Below are 24,115 nucleotides of genomic sequence, written 5' to 3'. Positions count from 1 at the left end.
ACTTGAAGTTATTTTATAATCATCTAAAGTTTGCACTCATGAGCCTATATTCTAGTGATGGGAAACCGAGGCTTTCTGAAGCATTTGAGGCTTTCATCAAATTGTGCCGAAAAAAGGTTCATTACTGGAAGCTTTTAACACAATGCGCATTAGTGACATCTGGTGGTCACACTTGTTTTCTCCACTATATCTAACAAATCACCACAGAGCAGAAAAGCACGTGACCAAACAAAGCTTCAGGAGTCGGTGACATACAAGTGTGGATCAATACAGTTCTGTCTAATCTCATCTAAATTAATCTCTGCCAATGAGACACAACTCGTGTCATGTGTAGCCTGGCCAACGCATTCACATATTGAGCAATAATATAACATATACAAGTATGTGATCATAATTATAGTAACTGAAATTATATTTGAAAATATATAAATGATGTTATAGGGAAGTGTAGTGTTAAATCGTTTAAATAATGCCTCTTCGATAATCATTTCCCTTTTCTGCATCAGATGAGGACCAGCTGTCCTGACCTTCAGATCCTGCATGACGCTCGAAGCTTCAGACGTCATCAATCACGTGGTATTGTCATTTCGACACAAGCATCGGTACAGTGTGTGATACAATAGTGCTTTGAAAACCGGCATCAGCCGTCCCATCACTACTATATTCTGTTCTCTTCATCATCAGAGGAAAGTGTGAGAGACCAGAGGATCCAGAGAGCCATGAGTGTGTGCAGAAAAGTGCTCAGTGCTTTTTCCTTCTCATGGAAAAGAAAGGAGAACGAGCAGCCGCTCAAGAGGAGCTCAAGCTGCCAAAGCACAGGTTGATCACAGAATCTCCACCAGGTCAGGGTCTCGCCATGCAATGAAAGCACGAGTGCTAGAGCAGGAGAAGGCCATTGCTGAAGTTCATCAGCTGATAAAAAACAAGGCACTTGCTCCTCATGGCAGGACATTGATGTCCTGGAGTCTGTTTGCAAGGCTCTAACTCTAACTCCACTTGCTGACTTCACTGATGGCCTTTCTGCTGAAGAACATGTGAGTGTGTCGTTCCTGAAACCTGAACTGCAGCTCTTCAATGAGGAGGTCTTGAAACCAGAAGCTGAAGACTCAGAGCTCACCAAGACCATCAAGGCTACTGTCATCAGCTCTCTGAATGAGGAATATGACCATGCTGCCACTGATGACCTTCTGAACATACAGTTGCATTCCTTGTTGATCCTCGTTTCAAGACGCGCTCCATCAAAGATGACGAGGTTGAGGCTGTGAAACCCAGAGCCGTGGCTCAGATGCTGGATGAATGTCAGAGCACATCACAAGCTCCTCCTGCATTCCCATCATGCACTGCACTGGAGGAGGCGAAGGAGATGATGCTGCGACACCAGCCGAACTGCAGAAGAAGACACTGGCAGCTTTTTCATCAAGTCCTACACTCAGTGTGTGTCTACATCTGATCTTACTTCTCAATTCTGAAGGTGCGTTCCACTCGACAGGGTCCCTACGCAGTGTTCACTGCTCCCTACTCCCTGAACACCGTAGATCAGCTGAAGTGGACTTCGCTGACAATAATCACTCATTAGGAATAACCTGCAACGTCATCAATGAAAGGCAACGATTATGATATAACTTAAATAAATATTGTAATTTACTTTACTTTCAATTTTTAAAATCATATAATAGGCCTATATATATACAAAATACAGTATGTATCTAATAAATAATAATCAAAACATTGTATTAGTCTATTAGTTTATTTCATAGACTACTTTAATTGACCAAACATAAGCTGTACTGTAACTGTCATTCAATATGAAAATAATCTTTGATTTGGTTATCTATATATAAATGTGCTCTTAATATTGTCTTAATAATTGTCGAGGTCTCATCTCGAGAGCTTTCTTTCCCACGCGCCGCTGCATAGCAAACACTCCTGAGGTAAATAAAGTAAAATAAAGAAATGACAATATAACATTTCCCTGATATATTAGCTTTTCAAGTCCTCGTTCAGCTCTGAAATCAGCATGAAAATGAATATAAATGTGTAAATGTGATGTATGTGGTCCCGCACATAAAGCACAGCTGCCATCAAATAACAACATGCCTGATGTTCAGTCAGCATATGTGTGAGTGTGTGGAGGAGCACAAGCACTGAGAGAACACACTCCTGATAGACGTCTGAAGCACAGATGAAGGTCTGTGATGTCCAGCTGCTGTTTCCCTCCGGCAGAACTGATTGTGCCGTTCACACTGTCCCAGGGTTTAGTGTGGCATCAGTAGCAGCTGAGAGTTCAGTGCAGGTGTGATGGAGAGATGCTCTTCTCATCTGTGTTCTGCTTCATCAATCCTCACATACAATCAGAAAGAGACCAGCACATCATTCATGTCTGGAGACCTTCTTCACGTTTAACAGCAACTCTTTCAGAATGTGTGATTCTTCAATCTCTGAGGCTTTACCTGCACGACTGCACTGAAGAAACGCGTGTTGCCCAGATTACTGAGAGCCCTGACAGACACGACACCAGCGCTTCATGTGGAGCTGATTTCAGGCTTTTGGGATGTTGTCCTGTTTTTATGTCTTTCTTTCAACCTTTCCGCTTCTCTTTCGCTTTGTCCACCGTCTCTTCAGGATTCTCCATGATTCTCTCTTTCTTCCTCGCTTCTTATTCTCTGATAGTTATCATTGCAATATGTTACAAGACAATGTTTTTATTTTCAGACATTAGGTCATAGATCCTAAATAATGTGCCTTAATATTGTTATGATAAAGTCACTAACAAAAACATTTAAATTCTGGCTCTCTCAGGGGAATCTTGTCCCGACTGTCATCTGAAGTTTATAGAGTGTACGGTATAATATAAAGGGGCAATAATGTCTAATAAATACATTATTGGTCCATTAATTAACAAAAAAGGCATTTTTTTAAATAATATTAGTAGGTTACTAATATTACTTAAAACAAGTTAACGATTAAATAACAATTCATTAATTCATATAATTATCATTAGTCTGAATTATTTTTAATTAATGAAGGAACATCTTACCACCAACTTTATCAAAACTGTTCCAATGGTATAAATCTCTCAAATGTTGATGTTGAGAGTAAATGATGAAATGCTGAGATGAGATTTAGTGTCTTCTAGGAGTGTGTCGATACACTGATCTAACGAGACGAGACGCGATATTGGGTTCACGAGAACGAGACGAGACCATATTTTAACACTATTTTTAAGAAATCTTCAATGAGGAAATATATGACTGTCTTTTATTCGACTGAAAGTCACAGAATGCCAAACAATGCAGGGACATTATGTAATGTTTTAACTACTAATCATCTTGAAATGAATGTCACTTCAGTTCTACTTTCTGAGTATGAATTATCATATGCAGTAAAAGACAGAATAATATAATGCAAGCGCTGTAAAAGCTCAAACTCGACTCCGTCTGATGTCTGACAGCTTTTCACCTCCAGGAGAAATATGGTCTGGTTTTAATATGGCGAGATCTGGATTATGTTCTCCGGTCCGTATCCAGATCAGATGGTGGACCTGCACCCTAAAACCAGCACAACACAGCCCTGAATGTCAAAGTTCAACAGGTCAAAGTTCAAATGTATTTGTATAGCACATTTAAACACAAGCACAGTTGACCAAAGTGCTTAACAATGTCAGGATACACACAAATAAACACATAAACACAGTAGAGAATGTCACAGGAGCAAAACTCCATTGGAAATGAAAGCTAAGGAACACAGGAGGGTCTTAAGCAACGACTTAAACATGTCATCAGTCCGAGCTGTTCTTATATAAGCCGGTAGACTCTTCCAGAGATCAGGACCAGCACTGAGAAGGCTCGCTCACCTTCATGTGTTAACCTGGATCTCAGAACATGGAGGAACATCTGATTGGACGACCTCAGTGCTTTGACAGGAGAGCGCACGTGTAAAAGCTCTGAGAAATAAGAAGGCGCCAACCCATTCAAAACCTTAAAAACAAGCAATAAAATCTTCAAATCAATCCTGAAACGGACAGAAGCCAGTGGAGCGAGGCTAAAACTGGGGTAATGTGCTCACGCTTTTAGTCCCAGTTAGGACCCGAGCTGCTGCATTCTGGACTAACTGTAAGAGATGAAGAGCTGACTGATCCAATCACACATATAGAGTTACAGTAGTCTAGTCTAGACGTAATAAAAGCATGGTCAGCAGAGACCAGGACAACTAGACGAGCCCTAGAGACAAAGCGCCTGTGAAGACCTTGTGGACTCGACAGTCATCGGCACAGATCCTCAGCAAAGACCAGGAGAACCAGACAAGTCCTCCACACAGACCCGATGACCAGCTTCAGATCTTCACACCTAATGCTGGCGTGATCAATCCCAATCTTCAAGCAGAAGGAGCTCAATCAAACACTCTGAATCATATCAATCCACAATCTGACTTGTGATGCAGCCTGGACTCATAATCACACCATGTTCCTTCATTTGTCCAGAGGAGAACTGGTCAGGTTTCTCCTCCATTCTGTCTCCTGATGGAGTTTGGGTTCTTGCTACTGTTGCCTCCGGCTCTCTTAGTTTATGACACTTCATATTCACCACTATTATTGATTTGACAGCACTGACACTATTGGAGGAGAACTGAACTGAGCTGGACGAGGACGTCACTGCTTTATAGCTGAACTGAACTCGTTTCATATTTTTGAATTTGAATTTGAATTTATTTATTAAAGGATAGCCTCTTGAGATGCAACATCTCATTTTCAAGAGGGTCCTATAAACACAAATACAGAATACAAAACAAATCATAAACAAAAATAATACATAACAACATTACAAATACACATAAATTCATTCATACACAACACATTCATACACAGATTATCTCCCTAACATACACCTACATCCACATACCTATCCCACTCACCAATATATATATATAAATATATATATTTTAAAATAAACAAAATGCACAAAAAAAATTGATGTTAACTTTTAAAACATAAACAGGTTGTTTGAAAATATAAAAGTAGAGATGATCTGAAAAAACGAAAAGAAGTTATAGATCTCAAAGAAAGAGGAAGATTATTCCAGTCACATGGCGCTTTATATTGGAACGTTCTACGTCCAACTTCTTTATATATTCTGGGCACAACGAAAAATGGGTATTGCATGTGTCTGAGTGAATATGCAGACCTGCCTGGAATTAAATACTGTTTTAGATAGGAGGGATAGTTAAAATAAACACATTTGAAAATAAACTGCACCCAGTGGAATTGCCTTCTTGATTTAAGCTGCAACCAGTTAAGTGATTCATACATTAAGCAATGATGCGTTCTATAAGGACACCTCAAAACAAATCTACAAAGCGAGTTCATTACAACATTAAGGGGCATAAGATTGGTGTCAGTGGTATTCTGATAAACAATGTCAACATAATCAATAATAGGCAGTATCATCTGAGAAATGATTCTTTTTCTGACAGGAAGAGTGAAACAATTGACAGAGCGATAGAGTGAATTAAGACAACCATATGATCTTTTAATAATAAACTCAATATGTAGTTTAAATGAGAGTTCAGGTTCAATCCAGAGTCCGAGATATTTAAATGAATCAACCTTCTCAAGAAGGATCCCATTAACAAACTTAATTTGTAACTCCGAGGAGTGAACACGACTATATCGAGTTCCGAACAACATACAGCATGATTTCTTCCTATTCAATATAAGTTTATTGCTATAAAGCCATTTTTGTACCCGATTGAAGTCAGACTGTAAGGAATTCTGAATTTGAGATAAAGCAGAGTTAGAGGTGTAAATAACAGTGTCATCAGCATAAAGATGAACAGAAGAATTAGAGCATATTTGTGGTAAGTCATTAATGAAAATAGTAAAAAGAAGTGGTCCTAACGTTGATCCTTGTGGAACACCCTTATCCACTAGTAAATAGTCAGACTGGCACCCATGAAAAACAACACACTGTCGTCTACCATGAAGATAGGAATTAAACCACATCAGAGCATTTTGACTCAAACCAATAGAATAAAGCTTATCAAGAAGAAGATAGTGATCGACCAAATCAAAAGCCTTAGTAAGATCAAGAAAAATTGCACCTGTAAATTGGGACTTATCAAAGGATGACAACACATCATTTGTGAACTTTAGTAAAGCTGTTGTAGTAGAAAAATTCGGTCTAAATCCAGATTGTGATGGAGATAAAATATTAAATTGACTTATATACTTTGATAATTGATTCAAAATAAGTTTCTCAAAAATTTTTGCAGTAGTACAAATAATAGAAATTGGACGAAAATTGTTAATGTCAGATCTATCACCATCTTTGAAAAGAGGAGTAACTCTTGCACATTTCCATATGGAAGGGAATGCACAAGTAGATAAAGATAAATTAAATAAATCTGCAAGAGGATACATTAATACATGAGCAGCAAGTTTCACAAATTTTGCTTCTAGACCATCCGGACCTGCTTTACTGTTTTCTTTTAGCTCACCAATTGCATGAAAAACATCATTTGGAGAGATTTTAATAAAAGAAAAAGAATTATTAGTATTAATTAAGTTTGAAGTACCAGACATCTCATAGGGATTAAAGTGGTAGAGATCCCCAATGGAAGAAAAATCCTCATTAAAAGACTTAGAGATAAGTACTGGATCTGAAATAATTTCATTATTTAATTTTATCTGATTTATAGGGCTTTTTTTTGTTTTATTAAGAATGTGATTCAAATGATTCCAAAACTGTCTTGAATTATGAAAATCTTGAGATAAACTATCTTTATAGTAATTAGATTTAGCGTTTCTTGTTTGTGTCTTACATAAGTTCCTAAGGTGCCTATAATTTTCCCAATCAAAAGAATCTTTTGAAGAGCGATATTTGGCCCAAGCTTTATCCCTTTGTTTAAAAAGACTAACTAAATTAGAGCTGATCCAGGGTAAATGCCTGCCTTTAACTCTACTAATTTTCATTGGAGCATGTTTATCAATTACATTCATAATTTCTAAGTAAAAAAAAGTCCATGCATCCTCCACATATGGAATTAACTGAAATCTCTCCCACCTAATTGCAATTAGATCCTGAATAAAACAATTAACATTAAAGTTCTTACATTGTCTCGCTCTAATAAATCTGGGTGGAGAGCTTGGAATTTAAATTTTCCACACACAAAATATAACAGAATGATCGCTTAAGCAGTCTGACATTACACCCGATTTAACTATTCTTTCAGGATGTGTAACTAAAATCCAGTCCAACAATGATGAAGATCGATAATCCACTCTAGTAGGTTCATTAATTAACTGAATGAGATTTACACTACTAATTAAATTTCTATCCATAGAAGAGGAGCGATCAAGCCAGTTCCTATTGAAATCACCCAATATAATAATTTCATTATGCCTCTCAAGAGAGTTAATAGTTGCCAAAATACATTTAATAGAGTCGCTTGTAGAAGATGGAGGCCTATATATGTTACCAATTGTTAAATGCTTGTTATCATGAAATGTAATATTAATAAAAAGACTTTCAAAATTAACTGGTTCTTCCTTCGGAATAACACACTCAGAGACTAGGTTTGCAGCAACATAAGTGGCCACCCCACCACCTCTAGAGGCCCTGTCGGATCTAAACAGCACAAAATTATCAATTTCAACACTATCATCAGTAATTTTACTGTGTAACCATGTTTCTGAAATAGTAATGATATTAGGTTTATATTGAGTAACCCAGGCTCTAAGTTCATCAATTTTTGATACAAGGCTCCTAATATTAAGGTGAATTACTCTCAAACCTTTAGTTACCTCTATTGTATTTCAGTAAATTATAATAGCAACATGTCAGATAAGTAAGAGTTGGATAAACGCAGGTGAAGGAGAAAAAACCAAACAGCCGACAAACACAGATATTATTCCTATCACACACCATAACCACATACCAACAATGAAAACACACACAAAACAATAAAGGACGATAAATATAAACAAATACAAATACAAAAACAAAAATAGGCTGCATAATAAAACAACTTACAGCTCAGCCCGCCATGCTCAAATGAAAAGGCAAAGAAAGAAAATTTAAATAATTTTATAACAACAGTGGCTACTCAGGTAGTATACTAGTTTATAGTTAGCAACAAATAAAACAGAGCTGCAGCAACAGTAAGTTAAGCTCGAAACAAATGAACAGAATATCTTTAGCCAAAAACAAAGTAATGTCACTACAAATACATAGAATATAGTTACTCCCAGTAGTAGTCCACACAGCTATCGCCTCTAAGCAACTAAAATGGTGAAATAACTAGATTTAGGAAAAGAAAAGATCGTATTGATCAATAATGTTAAGCTACATTTAGCTTCGGATATCAGGGAGAGTCAGTAGAGAAATCCTTGAGGAATACTTCAACTTCTTCGGGAGATTGGAAGAGGTTTACCTTACCATCCTGGATCACTTTCAACGTACATGGGAAAATCAGTGAGTATTTGAAGTCCAGATCCCGCAGCCTTTTCTTTACCAGGTCAAACTGCCGACGTTTCGCGGTAAGAGCAGCACTGAAGTCAGGGTAGATATAAATCCGTGATCCATTGTACACAAGCTCATTTTTATCCCTTGCAAGTTTCAGGATCTTTAGCTTGTCCTGGAAATGAAGAAATTTGACCAGGATTGGCCTTGGTCTGGTGGAGTTTGACTTAACAGAGAAAGGAGTACGATGACACCGTTCAATGCATGGAGTAGTAAGGAAATTCTCCCCGCCTAGGAGCTGCAGTATCAGGCGAGTCATGAAGCTGTAGATATCGCTGCCCTCTGATTTCTCAGGTACAGCTATAAATCGAAGGTTAGAAGCACGGCTGCGATTCTCAGCAGCTTCAGTACGATCCATCAGGTAGGAATTTTCCTTTTCAAGCGTTTTAACTCGTTGTATCAGATCCCTCACATCATCTTCATTAAAACTCACTCTCTGCTCAAGTTCTGTCACATGTTCACCAAGTGTAGCAACAGAGCCTTCAATTTTCTGTATGCTCTGGTTTATAATATCCAGCTTCAGGTCCAGATGAGAAATCATATCAGTTTTAATTTGTTGCATCCCTTCCCAAATTGTTTGGAGGGAGATTGAATCCTGCGTCATTGTGTTGTCTCTACTACTTGCGTAGAGGTGAGTGGAAAAATTGTTCAGCTGGTATTTTAGAGAGACTTCCGATACCTTAATTTTTGTCCACAAATAAAAGTAGAAAGGATGTCTCACATGAACCTTAGATGATAAACATTTGAGCAAGCAGGCTTCAGCTTCTTAAGCACACTCACACCACGGCAGCCATTTTCTGTCTTGATAATCTATGTTCTTGTGTTTGATGAACTTTACACAGTTATTGAACTGAATCAACACTGAACTGACTTCAGCTGATCAATGACACTATTGTCTTTCTAGAGCCGCTTTACAGCAGAACTGAACTCTGATCATTGATCATTATTTCCCTGTTTATCCCTGTAAAGCTGCTTTTAATCAATCTGTACTGTATAAAGCACTATATCATTAAATAGACTGGACTTTTGCACAAGGAAATTATTTAGTGTTAAAGAGAGTTTGTGTGTGTTTTTCTATTGTTTATTTTGTGGTTTAAAAGTGTCGTTAATAAATGTTAATATTATAGTGTTTTTTTGTTCATTGTTAACGCATGATTATGTTATGGTATCATGTTATAACGTCAATAACGTCTGCTCTCTCACGCATGCGCCGTGGTGCTCTCGTGAACGCGCGTCTGTTTACGTCTCTCTCTCTTGTCACACATGGAAAGTGAAAGTAAGTTCTCCTGTTGCCATTTAGAGCAGTAAAAATACGAATACGACACGGGAAAACATCAACGACACGGGAGCATCAAAGTGTTTATCAACGTTTAAGAAGGAATTTACGTGTATCTTTATGATGTTAAATCTGGAGGATTTGAGATTCTGTATCTTGTAAAAGTTTGATCAGGGTGAGTGTTCATGTGTGGCTTTCTCATATTAATATGAATCTCTGGAGGACATTTTACGTGATTTTTTGTTTGATATAAAATCTTTAATTAAGGGTTTCTTTCACTTCAAGGTTTCTATTGTGTTTAGTGATGTTTGTGACTCTTCAGGAGTTTAAAAGCATATCATGTGTAAACATACATAGGCTAAATCACATCTCACAGAAAAACGCCTTTTTTTATCCGTTCAGTGTGTGTCGATGTGGGTCGGGGTTTGTTTTCTTTTTCACCTGAACATGGTCAATCCGCGTTTCTCGGTGTCAGTTATTTTTCATAAATTCTAAATCAAACGGTGTGTGTGTGTGTGTGTGTGTGTGTGTGTGTGTGAAAAGGCCCAATGAGCTTGAGTTAACGCAGTCACGTGATCCTTTTTCTCACACACTCCAGATATGTTCAGCTAAATATGAATGTTGTTTAATTTAATCATATAATTTAGTGTGTGAATGTTCCTTCATTCAGAGTCAGTGGAGGAGATCAAACTCATCAGATTCTCCTGTATCTTCATCATGGCTGATTCACAACGATCCAGAGATGGAGATTTTCCTCCAGGATGCAGGTACTTTCAACAAACACTGTTAAATATTGTTACATCTCAGAAAAAGAGTTACCCACCCCACAGATACACAGATCAAAGAAAGGGTATGGATTATTTTTTTTATTTTTTTTGGCCTGTTTTTGACTGTGTTTTTGTTTTGAAACTAACAGGGAATATTAAATAAAAATATCATAAAGTTTCTTCAAAGTGCTTTTTGATGAAAGATGAGTGTGTTTATATAAATATGGTTCCTTTCATAAAGAATGAACACAGTAATCTAAAGGATTAAACTGAAAGTGTTCTCTGTTCCAGTTCAGTCCAGCAGAAGAGCTCAAACCCAGAGTCCAGCTGTGTGTCTATGAAGAGTAACCAGTCTATGGATAAGCCAATAATGTTTAAGAGTGGAGACAAACGGCCTAATCTCAGGTATATAATTTTTTCATAAAATATGTGCTTATAGTATGACACTTTTGAATTAGACACATAATTTATCTCAGTCAGTCAGTCTAATACTGGCGATGACATCAAGTAAATGTGAGATGAGATTTTTTCCACCTTTATATAATGGAGTACCCATACACAAAATAAATATATTTTCACAATATATTTGAAATATATTTTTGGAATATATGCAAATATTCGAAATTGGCCCAATAAATATATTTTAGTTAAATATATGTAAATATATTTTTTATTCTTTTGAAAATATAGTTTAGTTAAATATGTGAATATATTTACATATCAGTATATTTACTAACAACATATATGTTCATATATGTTTTAACTTTTGCAAATTGTTTCATTTGAAATACTATTATTTGAATTATTTTTACAGAATTGAATACAGTTAGTAGTTAGTAGTGTGTGTATGCAGTGTTAGACACTGAGTTCTATCTATTGTTTAAGTGTACTTCACTGTTGGAGTGTCACTGTTATACTTGCATCATAAATATTGTGCATATTTTCAATATTCAAATGACTTCAGGAAAGATGTCAATAAAACACAACAATAAATCTAATAATTACACTTAGTGTTAGGTACGTGCCACCTAATATGGCCTAATAGTCCTAGGAAAGCAACTATCTGTCATTTTACATTGCAGTCATTTAAATGTAAGTACAGTATTTATTATAGCAGTGTGTCATAATACAATAGTGAAATATGGTAGTCTACTGTTGTGTATAGGGGAAAAGGTAGAGGAATTACTATGATCAAAATACATTTTCGACCCTTCTTTAGCAAGCTAAACATTTTATGACCATATATTTTGTCATATATTTTACATTACATGTTATAAATGTAAATATATTTCACACTTAACATCATATATTTTTTGTTTTATTTCAGAATATATTTCAAAATGATAAATATAAGTGAACAACAATACAAATATATTTTAATGTATTTGTAATATATGCCACATATATTTTTGACATTTTTTTCTGTATGGGGTCCTCCATTGTGCCTTTGAAAAGAGTCATGTGATCGTGGTTGATGTTCACCTGAGTTGAATAATTGGTATTGATCATTGTTGATTTCAATTTGTTTGTTTTGAATTCATAATTCCTAATATTACCAGTTTTCTCTGTCACTTTGTTACATTTTTTGAATCATGCTTAACATTTGCAAACAAGTAAGTTCATTTCTCAAAATAATTGTTATCGAAGTTTGAAACTGAGTTACAGACGTTAATTTAAAAGTAACAACACTCCCTGGTCTTTCCTAAGACAGAAGATTCCAGTAAAAGTGCACAACATTTATTAGTCTGTTTGCTTTCTATTTTACTTAGTTTTGAAACCAGTTCAGTCCAGCAGAAGAGCTCAAACCCAGAGTCCAGCTGTGTGTCTATGAAGAGTAACCAGTCTATGGATCCGCCAATGAAGTTTAAGAGTGGAGACAAACCTCCTAATCTCAGGTATATCATTTCTATAAAAGTTATGCTTATAGTATGACACTTTTGAATTAGAAGCATAATTTATCAAAGTCAGTCAGTCTAATACTAGCAATGACATCAATGAAAAGTAATTTGGTGAGTTCAATTTAAGGACTACAAGCCTGTGCACATATATATTTAAACGCACTTACCTATAGCCTAAACACGTAATACGCATGTGCACGCCGTCAGCGCTTTCACAGATTCACCTTTTTGAAGTTCACACGGAGATGACGTTTTTCTAAATATTTCAACGCTTGCACATTAGAACTATTTCAGGGTTTGTATTCTCGAGCGTCAAACACTGTTGTTGTGTGAATGAGCGGCCGGAGCACATTAAGGGTTTCCTGTTAGAGCGGTGTCGTGTTAGCGCCACTAAGTTAATAACTAATGATCTTTGCAACGGAAGTGAATCAATCAAAACTAACTTTAGCTGGACAATAACTTTATTCTAGAGCTGCTGTAAAGCTAAAACAATCTCTGTTACTGTAATTTCCTATAATCACTGTAAAGCTGCTTTGAAACAATCTATATTGTTAAAAGCGCTGTATAAATGAAGGTGACTTGACTTGACATCAAGTAAATGTAAGCTGAGATTTTTTCCACCTTTATATTAGGGGTGGGAGATATGGCAGAAATATCATATCACGATATTTTTTCAGGAAAATCACGATTTTATCATGATTCTTTTTTTTTAATGTTGGTTTTACTATTTTGCAAGTGACTGAGCATTACAGCCAAACTAATGTTCCTATTTTAAAAACAGAGCCTTACAATGTAACAAAATATTAATTAAAAAGAATGGCAAACATCTAGAAAGAAATTAAATTAACAAATATAAACATAAAACACTACATAGCACTAATGGGAAGTTCGGATCATTTTACTGACTCTCTCGTTCATCAAAATGAACGAATCTTTATTCGAGTCATTTTGTTCATTTAAGTGGCTTTAAATGTTATACTTTTAACAGTGAAATTCCCCGAGAACATCCACCTTCGCAATCTCGATCATATTTTGAATGAAGAAATCATAATAATGCAGCCAAAGATAATTTACAGGGAACATAAATATTTAATTTACCTTCCGAGTCTTTAATTCATTTGTCATGTGACACACGCAATGAACGGATTGTTCGCGAACAACACATCACTACTACATAGACTTCACTGTATAAAAATAAAACACTACATAGACTTCACTGTAAAAATTACACAAATAAAATAAAAATTAGTTCTTATTAAAGCTACTAATTAAGTTCTCAGTCAAGAGCAGTGAAAGATTTTCTCTTTGTGTTTTGTTGTTTTATTAACATTGGATGTAAGGGATTGGAACAGGGATGTAGGAGATGGTAAAGTGGAAACGGGTAAAGAACAATGCCCATCTTGCTTGTCGTGGATTTAATCTCTTTGCGTCTCTGAGGTACTGTAGATTCTTGTGATCCGTCAACACCACGAATGGATGTTGTGCGCCCTCCAACCAATGTCTCCACTCCTCAAGAGACAACTTGATGGCTAACAGCTCCCTGTTGCCGATGTCGTAGTTGACCTCTGCCGGGTTGAGTTTGCGGGAGAAGAAGGCGCATGGATGAAGTCTACTTCGGTTCCCCTGCTGCTGAGACAGAATCGCTCCCACTCCTGTGGTTGAGGCGTCGACTTCCACGACGAAGGGCTTTTCTGGATCTGGATGAATCAGGAGGGGAGCGGAAGTGAAGGCTTCCTTGAGGGACTCGAAGGCTTGAGTGGCAGTAGGTGTCCAGGACAGAGACTTGGGCTTGTTGCGTAGGAGGTGAGTTAGTGGACTGGAGATGGTGCTGTAGTTCCGGATGAAACGGCGGTAGAAGTTGAAGAATCCGAAGAAACGTTGGAGTTCTTTGATGGTGGTAGGTATGGGCCAGTTGCGGATGGCTTCCACCTTCCCTCGTCCATCCGGATGCCACTGCTATCGATGTTATATCCAAGGAACTGCACTGAGGGTTGGTGGAAAGAGCACTTTTCTGCCTTCAGAAACAACTGGAAATCCCTCAGGCATTTCAGGACCTCCGCAACGTGGTGGCGATATTCGGCCATACTCCAGGAGTAAATCAGGATATCATCAATGTAGACCAAAACTGACTTGTGGAGGAACTCCCTGAGTACTTCATGGATGAAGTCCTGGAATACGGAGGGGGCATTGGCCAATCCATAAGGCATGACGAGGTACTCATAGTGTCCAGTAGGGGTCATAAAGGCCGTCTTCCATTTGTCCCCCTCACATATCCGGATGAGATTGTACGCGCTGCGGAGGTCCAACTTGGAGAAAACAGTGGCACCACGGAGATGTTCTAGCGCAGCGGGGACGAGAGGAAGGGGATAACGGAATTTGATGGTGATCCGGTTAAGTGCACGGTAATCAATACAGGGCCGCAAGCCTCCATCCTTCTTTGCCACGAAAAAGAACTGGAAGCAGCAGGGGACGTAGACGGACGGATGTAACCTTGTTCCAGAGCTTCTTTGATGTATTCCTCCATGGCCTTCTCCTCCAGAAGTGAAAGAGGGTAAATCTTACCACGGGGCACTGGCTCACCCTGAAGCAGATTGATGGCACAGTCCCATGGCCGATGTGGAGGCAGCTTGGAGGCTCGCTGGGGACAGAAGACATCACTGAAGTGGGCATAACGAGGAATATCCACGGAAAGTTTCTCCACTGGGCTTTCGATGGAAGTAGAGCAGAGGGGCAGCTCCTTGGAACGAGGAGTTGTTGGAACCGGAAGTGCAGGAAAACAGTTTGGGAAACAGCTATTGCCCCACTTCAGGATTTCACCGGTCCTCCAGGAGATGATGGGATTGTGCTGCTCCAACCATGGGCGCCCCAGAATCACATCAGCGGTGGATTCCTCCAGAACCAGTAAATGTTGTTGTTCCACATGTAGGGCTCCAACTTGAAGCTGAATGGGTCCAGCACAGAAACTTACCCGCTTCCGACTGAGAGGTCTGCCAGATATCGAGTTGACTTGGTAGATGGATTTCGTGGCAGTAGATTTGAGCTTGAACTGATGGCAGAGGGCGCCGGAGATGAAATTGCCTGCAGACCCCAAGTCGAGTAGGGCGAAGACTGGAATAGCAACGTCGGCAGTAATTAGGTTCACAAAAGTAGTGAGAGGCTTCATCTTTTCTATCGAAGGAACTATAGCACTCACCATGGGACGAGGAGGACGAATGGGACATCTTGAGATGAAGTGTTCGGAGGAACCACAATATATGCATAGATTCTGTGTTATCCGTCTCTGACGTTCAGTGCGAGACAACCGTGTGCTATCCAGCTTCATGGGTTCGTGGACTGGTTCTGGAGGACTGATGGACTAGGGTCGGCGGAGGGATGGAGGAGTGAGTGGCTGGTCTTGGTGCTCTTCGAGGCACGACTGCATACGAGTGGCGAAGCGTGTGGAGAGTTGGATGAAGCGTTAGAGTCCGATGGAATCCTCATATGCAGCGAGATCCAACCGCACACGAGGGTTTAAACCTTGACGATAAGTGGTGATCAGGGCTTGTTCATTCCATCCGCTAGCAGCAGCTAATGTACGAAATTGCAAGGCATATTCACTCACAGACATGGTATTTTGCTTCAACTGATACAGTCGTTCTCCAATCGATGAATCCCAGGTGGGTGTTCCGAAAACTTCCTTGAAGTGAGTAAAGAAACTGGAGATCGTCTGCACATAGATCCAAGATGGCGGCGCGAGTACATCGCGAGGCTCGCGGCCTCTCCAGATTCTGTAATTTAGCAGTATTTTTCTTGCTCATTTCGGGTCTGTTCGTCCAGAACAGTTGTGCCTTAACATCGTACACCCAAGGTGAGCTTTTGGATATTGGTTTGCGAATTTCCGACAGTTTTATGGACAACCTTCGACTCCTTCCTGAGATCGCCAGATCACCCGAGGCTATGCACTCTGCCCGGCCGGGCGGAAGTGCTCGCAGGCGCCGGCGAGATCGTAAACAAAGGCGGGGGAAGCGCGGAGGACTAAGAGCTAAGCTAAAGCTAACACCACACCGGCTCTCTTTACCCAGCATTTTCCTTGCCAATGTACGGTCGCTGTTGAACAAAATGGAGGAGATTCGACTCAACATCACATACAGCAAGAGACTTTTGAACTGTAATGTTCTAATTTTCACGGAAACATGGTTAAACAGCGGAATACCGGACAACGCTATTGAGCTAGCGGGACGCCATACATTCCGGGCGGATAGAACATTAGATGGCTCCGGTAAGACCAGAGGTGGTGGATTGTGCATTTACATTAACAAAGCTTGGTGCACAAACTCTGCTATTGTTGGGAGACATTGTTCAGCTAACCTTGAGTTTCTCATGGTTAAATGTAGACCGTTTTATCTACCGCGGGAGTTCACTTCCACTATTATAACTGCAGCCTATATTCCCCCGGATGCTGATGCCAAGTTTGCTATGAAAGAACTTCACGCAGCCATCAGTAAACAACAGACCGTTCACCCGGAAGCTGCGTTTATTGTTGCGGGTGATTTTAATCATTCAAACTTAAAGTCAGTGCTACCGAAATTTCACCAGCATGTTTCCTGTCACACCAGAGGAAACAAAACCTTAGACCATGTTTACACAAACATGGCTGAAGCTTACGTCGCGACACCCCTCCCCCACTTGGGACAGTCAGATCACCTTTCTTTGTTCCTCACCCCCAAATACGCACCTCTGATCAATCGCGTGAAGCCATCAGTGAAGACCATCAAGGTGTGGCCTGCGGGGGCAGATTTCTCACTCCAGGAAAGGTTTCTACACACAGACTGGAGTATGTTTGCTTCTCAAGCCACCAGTGGCTCTCACACGGACATTGACTGCTACACCTCCTCTGTACTGGATTATATTAATACCACCATTGACAGTGTTACAACCCAGAAGCAGATCACCACATACCCAAATCAGAAGCCATGGATGAACAGGGAAGTGCGACTCCTATTGAAGACACGCAATACTGCCTTCAGATCAGGAGATGCACAAGCCTATAGCACATCCAGAGCAAATCTGAAAAGGGGCATCAAAGAGGCCAAGCACTGCTACAAGCTTAAGATAGAGGGACACTTTTCCAACGCTGACCCTCGGCGCATGTGGCAGGGCATTCAGGCCATCAGTGACTACAAACCCTCTCACTCCACCCCCGCAGCCACTGATGTCAACTTCCTGAACGAGCTAAATGACTTTTATGCTCGCTTTGAAAGAGACAACAGAGAAACTGCCACCAAGCTCAAATCCTCAGCTGACCACCCACCGATCACACTCTCCTCCACAGATGTCTGCAATGCACTGAGCAGGATCAGCGCGCACAAGGCTGCAGGACCAGACAACATCCCTGGACGCGTACTCAGGGCATGTGCGGAGCAGCTCGCTGGGGTTTTTACAGACATTTTCAACCTGTCTCTTGCCCAAGCAGCTGTACCAACATGCTTTAAATGCACTTCCATTGTGCCAGTGCCAAAACACTCCAGCCCGAAGTGCCTTAATGACTACCGCCCTGTAGCACTCACACCCATCGTAATGAAGTGCTTTGAGCGGCTGGTCCTGGCACACCTAAAAGACTCTCTACCATCCACATTGGACTCACACCAGTTTGCCTACCGTAGCAATAGGAGCACAGAGGATGCAGTCTCCATGGCACTGCACTCTGTGCTCACACATCTGGACAATAAGAACACTTATGCACGCATGCTGTTTGTTGACTTCAGCTCAGCATTCAACACTGTCATCCCAACTAAGTTAATAGCCAAACTTGGAGACCTGGGCTTCAACACCTCCATGTGCAACTGGATTTTGGACTTCTTGACCAACAGACCCCAGAATGTTCGATCAGGCTCCAACTGCTCCACATCCATCACACTCAACACTGGTGTACCACAGGGCTGTGTGCTAAGCCCGTTCCTCTACTCCCTCTTCACCTCCGACTGCAAGCCTGTGTACGGATCTAATTCCATCGTCAAGTTTGCGGACGACACTACGGTGATTGGTCTCATCAGCAACAACGATGAGACTGCCTATAGGGAGGAGATCAAGCACCTGGCCACATGGTGCACCGAAAATAACCAGCTCCTCAACACCACCAAAACGAAGGAGCTCATCGTGGACTTCAGGAAAGTGTCAAGAGGCACACACGACACCATCCACATCAATGGAATGGCTGTTGAGCGTGTCTCCAGTTTCAAGTTCCTGGGGATCCACATCTCGGCGGACATGACCTGGACAACCAACACCTCCAGCCTGGTCAAGAAGGCTCACCAGCGCCTTTTCTTCCTGAGGACACTGAGGAAGAATCAGCTTTCCTCCACTATCCTGGTGAACTTCTATCGCTGTGCAATAGAAAGCATCCTGACCAACTGTGCTACAGTGTGGTATGGGAGCTGTTCTGTTGCAGAGCGCAAGGCACTGCAGCGGGTGGTGAAAACCGCCCAGCGCATCACTGGGACTCCACTACCTGCCATCGAGCACATCCAGAGGAAACGCTGTCTGCATCGAGCTCGCAGCATCCTTAAGGACTCCTCTCACCCAGCCCACAGACTGTTTTCTCTCCTGCCCTCCGGCAGGCGTTTCAGGTGCCTCCGGACCAGGACCAGCAGACTAAAGAACAGTTTTTTCCCCAGAGCTGTCTCTTTATTAAACTCTAACCCTCATTGATCCCACTCCCCTCATATACTGATTGACTCTCCTCTCCCTCCTCACACCTGCCTCCATTTTGTTATTTGCAATACTATAATGTTCATTTGCACTGCTGACTGTTATTACAGTAACAACTGTTTACATATGCATCTTGCACTACTACCTTGACTGGAATATGCTCAATTTGCACTGCCGACTGTTTATTTACAGTACCGACTGTTTATATATACATTGCAATATCGTACCTTAACTGTAATATGCAATTACTTTCCACTGCACTTTCACTCGGATAGCTTCTGTCCAAACTTTATTTGCACTACTTTAAATCCATTGTTATACTGCTCATTAGCCTAACTTATACATATATCTATTTGTTAAATTCTGTTTATAGTAATAGCCATCTGTATATTATGCTCACATTCTGTTTATAGTAACAGCCATCTGTATATATATTCATAGTACATATCTATCTGTAAAATTCTGTTTATAGTAACAGCCATCTGTATTATATTCAGTACATATCTATCTGTAAACATTCTGTTTATAGTAATAGCCATCTGTATATTATTATATTCAGTACATATCTAGCTGTAAACTCTGTTCACAGTAATAGTTATCTGTATATTATATTCATAGGACAATCTATCTGTAAATTTTTGTTTATAATAGTATTCAACTCTATATTTATTCAGTACATATCCATGTTCTGCACTTATGGAACCACTGTATATCCTGCACTTGCTGCTATTGCACTTCTGGTTAGACCTAAACTGCTTTTCGTTGCCTTGTACCTGTACTTGTGTAATGACAATAAAGTTGAATCTAATCTAATCTAATCTAATCTAATCAATGTCACTTTGATTCGGCCCAACGTAGCGCCTTACCGTTCAACTGTGATATCACGAACGCTACCTTTGAGAGGTCATTCGGATACAGGTGCGGTTGCATCTCCAAGATCAGCGAACATTGCAAGATGAATGAGATCCTGAGAAGGGCGCCTGGTCGAACCGGGGGAAGTGCCTGACGGAGATCATCCGTGATGTCGTCGAAGGAATCCAGGGTGCTCATGCTGGTGTTCGTCGGTGTGGTCTGGTATTCTGTTACAAGACAGAGGGAACAGACACACGTATGCAGGTAATATGAGTTTATTTGAACAACCAGATGAGTGAACGGCAGTGCAGGTGAAGGTAAGTAGGTGAGTATAATTCCGGATAGTGCAGACTTGAATGACTGAGTTCGTTTTCTTGTCGATGGAGATCGGATGGTGACACACAGTAATGAAGCAGACTCTGGAAGACACATTGGAGACGAGGAACCAATGAGGAAGACTTGGAGAGATCACAGGGGAACAGGTAAACAGCTTTGGGTCCTAATGCACAGCATTAGCGTCTTGATGCAAACAATACCGGACAATGACTGAGAGTGAGAGCGGGGTTTAAATGCTGGAGGTAATTGCTGAAGTGATGACGAGCAGGTGCGTGTGATCAGTACTCAGGAGAGGGAGTGCACTGTGATTGAGTGAGGGTGGAGTCTGGCGTGATTGTAACAGTATGTTTATAACTGTAGTTCGTTTGTTTTTTTTAATCATGCTTAACATTTCTTAAAAAGTATAAATTTTTATTTTTCTCAAAGTTTGAGACACAGTGCAAAACACCACTGAGTTACAGATGTTAATGCAAAGGTGTAACAACACTCCCTGGTCTTTCCTAAGATAGAAGTTTCTAGTAAAAGTGCACAACATTTATAAGTCTTTCTGCTTTTTTTTATTTATTTAGTTCGAAAACCAGTTCAGTCCAGCAGAAGAGCTCAAACCCAGAGTCCAGCTGTGTGTCTATGAAGAGTAACTGCTCTATGGATCCGCCACCAGTGTTTAAGAGTGGAGACACACAGCCTGATCTCAGGTATATCAAAAGTTATACTTATAGTATTTGATTTTTATTAAATTATTATTAATTAATATACAGCAGTTTAATGGTCTGAATTTGAACCCGAATAATTTCAAAGTTCAAATCCTATAAGTTTCAGTCAATAATAATCATCATTGTGCTCTTGTGTAAAGCTCTCTGTATTGTATTGTTAATACATTCACACACTGTAAAAGTTGTTGGTCTGTTACTCAGTTAATGACACAATTACATCAATATCAGTGTGTCTGATTCTTTACCCTCTTCATTCTGATTTAAGGTCAAATCTTCAATCCAGACCAGTTAAAAACAAAACTGTGTACAAGCCTGCGATTCAACCACAAGACTTTAATGAAAGCATGTATCCTGGTTTCAGGTAAAATGCAGGACTTTTGCAATTCACATCACACATCACTCAAACACATTATTAATGATTGAAACATTTCAGAAACCTAATGATGTTCTGTGTCCCATAATACAGCACGTTTTAATTTATAGTTATTTACTTATCTAACTTGTGTAATAATGTGGTATTTTAATCTTACAGCCATGACTCTAAACCTTCTGAAGTCCTCAACACATTGAGATCAAATCTGAGACAGAAGTTTGAGTGTTTGTATGAGGGAATATCAAAGCAGGGAAACCCAACACTCCTGAATGAGATCTACACAGAGCTCTACATCACAGAGAGTGGAAGTGGAGAGATCAATAATGAGCATGAGGTGAGACAGATTGAGACACAGTCCAGGAGAGCAGAAACAGAGGACACACCGATCAAATGCAGTGACATCTTTAGACCTTTACCTGGACAAGACAAACCCATCAGAACTGTGCTGACAAAGGGAGTCGCTGGCATTGGAAAAACAGTCTCTGTGCAGAAGTTCATCCTGGACTGGGCTGAAGGGAAAGAGAATCGGGACGTCCAGCTCATATTTCCACTTGCTTTCAGAGAGCTCAACTTGATGAAGGACAAAACACTCAGTCTTTCAGATCTTCTTCATCGCTTTTTCCCTGAAAGCAAAGAAATGGACATATCCAGTGATGAGTATAAAGTGTTGTTCATCTTTGATGGTCTGGATGAGTGTCGTCTGACTCTGGATTTTCAGAGCGATGTGAGGTTGTGTGATGTGACTGAATCAGCCTCAGTGGACGAGCTGCTGACGAACCTCATTGTGGAGAATCTGCTTCCCTCTGCTCTCATCTGGATCACCTCCAGACCAGCAGCAGCGGATCTCGTCCCCTCTGAGTGTGTCCATCGAGTGACAGAGGTACGAGGCTTCAGTGACACACAGAAGGAGGAATACTTCAGGAAGAGAATCAGTGATCAGAGTCTGGCCGACAGGATCATCTCACACCTGAAGTCATCAAGGAACCTCTTTATTATGTGTCACATCCCAGTGTTCTGCTGGATCTCAGCCACTGTTCTAGAGAAGATGTTGAGTGAAGCAGAGAGAGGAGAGATTCCCAAGACTCTCACTCAAATGTACACACACTTCCTGCTCATTCAGACCTACACCAAACATGAGAAGGACTATGAGAAGAAAGTGAAAGATGAAGACATGATTGTCAAACTGGGGAAACTGGCTTATCGGCAGCTTGTGAAAGGCAACCTGATCTTCTATGAGGAAGACCTGAGAGAGTGTGGCATTGGTGAGACAGAAGCATCAGTTTACTCAGGATTGTGCACTCAGATCTTCAGAGAGGAGTTGGGCTTGTGTCAGGGGAAAGTCTTCAGCTTTGTTCATCTGAGCATTCAGGAACATCTAGCAGCTCTATATGTGCATCTCTCCTTTATCAACAATAACATCAATGTGTTTGACCAGATTACCAGACCAACAAATGGAGACAAAGTTCCCCTATCTGATCTCCATCAGAGAGCTGTGGATGAGGCTTTAGACAGTAAAAATGGGCATCTGGACCTTTTCCTTCGTTTCCTTCTGGGTCTGTCAGTGGAGTCTAATCAGAGTTTCTTACAAGAAGTAAAGACACAGACAGCAAACAGCTCTCACAACAATGAGGAAACAGTTGACTATATTAAAGAAAAGATCAGTGAGAATCCCTCTCCAGATAAATACATCAATCTGTTTCACTGTCTGAATGAACTGGGTGATCTTTCTCTAGTGAACGAAGCTCAACCTCATATGAGCCGTAGAGGATTACTTGATGTGAAACTCTCCTTGTCTCAGTGGTCAGCTTTAGTGTTTGTGTTGTTGTCCTCAGAGGAGACACTGCAGATGTTTAACCTGAAGAGCTTAATTGGAGGAATAAATGATCGGTAAGTAACACTGAGTGCAATCATTACAGTCTAAAACATTATGAACAAAGAGAAACTCAGAGATCAGAGGTGTTTAAATCACGGGACACAGATTGATTTCTGGGATATTGTACATAATTTGCGGGTGTTTCTCAAACCGTGGCTGTGTCCTAGTAAAGCTGCATATCTCGACTGCCACGTCATCAAGCGCCTCTGAAGGCCGTCTCAGTTTGAAGGATCTTTTGAAAACCGACTTCATTTTGTTCAATTCAGCTCATTTTGAAGGATGCATCAAGTGTATCCTTCGTGTTCTTCAATCTCCCACAATCCTTTGCACACATTTCAATTCATGTAAAAGAACTGATGGAAAATGAGTCGGCACTGAGTTTATCTGAGTTCATTATGAAATGTAAGACTCAAATAATGTATTCGGAGATGAAGGCATACATGTTATCTTTTGTTTCTGTCTAAATTAATCACTGAACACTAAACTGACAATAATGTAAGACACTGGGAGACACAGACGGCTGTCATTCACTGTATTGCATTAATAAAAAAGCCAGTTATAATATAAAGATAATAGAAAGTATTTTTCCTAAATTAAATTTTAATAGTATTTTTGTGGCGTGACGGAGGGACGGGAACATGTGTGACGTAGCCATGCACACCTAAGGAGTGTAACTTCATTTTCCAGTTGAGTGCGCAAGCCTTTCAAAGTAAACTCATTTGACCTTTGTTTGCATTTGTCCCGCAATAATTTCATAGCGCATCACCACATAACTGACATAGGGACTGAAAACTGAGGATAAAAGATTAGATTAGCTTACTTCT

General features: G+C 40.1%; 1 protein-coding gene across 11 annotated transcripts in view; it reads left to right on the top strand.

Annotated features, from left to right (window-relative positions):
- The window catches only part of LOC311297683 (NACHT, LRR and PYD domains-containing protein 3-like), a 432,890-nt gene that overhangs the window by 354,330 nt on the left and 54,445 nt on the right, over nt 1-24,115 (top strand). For 8 of the 11 annotated variants that reach the window (XM_084420082.1, XM_084420081.1, XM_084420080.1 and 5 more), the window contains 2 exons: nt 21,311-21,406; nt 21,578-23,305. In XM_084420082.1, coding sequence (XP_084276208.1) covers nt 21,311-21,406; nt 21,578-23,305 — 1,824 coding nt within the window. Of the gene's footprint in view, nt 1-9,761; nt 9,968-10,462; nt 10,560-10,850; nt 10,965-12,328; nt 12,455-20,002; nt 20,479-20,901; nt 21,028-21,310; nt 21,407-21,577; nt 23,306-24,115 lie in introns of those variants that run through there. The other 3 variants (XM_084420077.1, XM_084420078.1, XM_084420076.1) reach the window with 3 other exon arrangements.

Source organism: Rutilus rutilus (genome assembly GCF_951802725.1).
Source record: "Rutilus rutilus genome assembly, chromosome: 9".
NCBI classification, from domain to species: domain Eukaryota; kingdom Metazoa; phylum Chordata; class Actinopteri; order Cypriniformes; family Leuciscidae; genus Rutilus; species Rutilus rutilus.
Note: the sequence above shows the minus strand (reverse complement) of the source record. Positions and strands in the feature narration are given on the sequence as shown.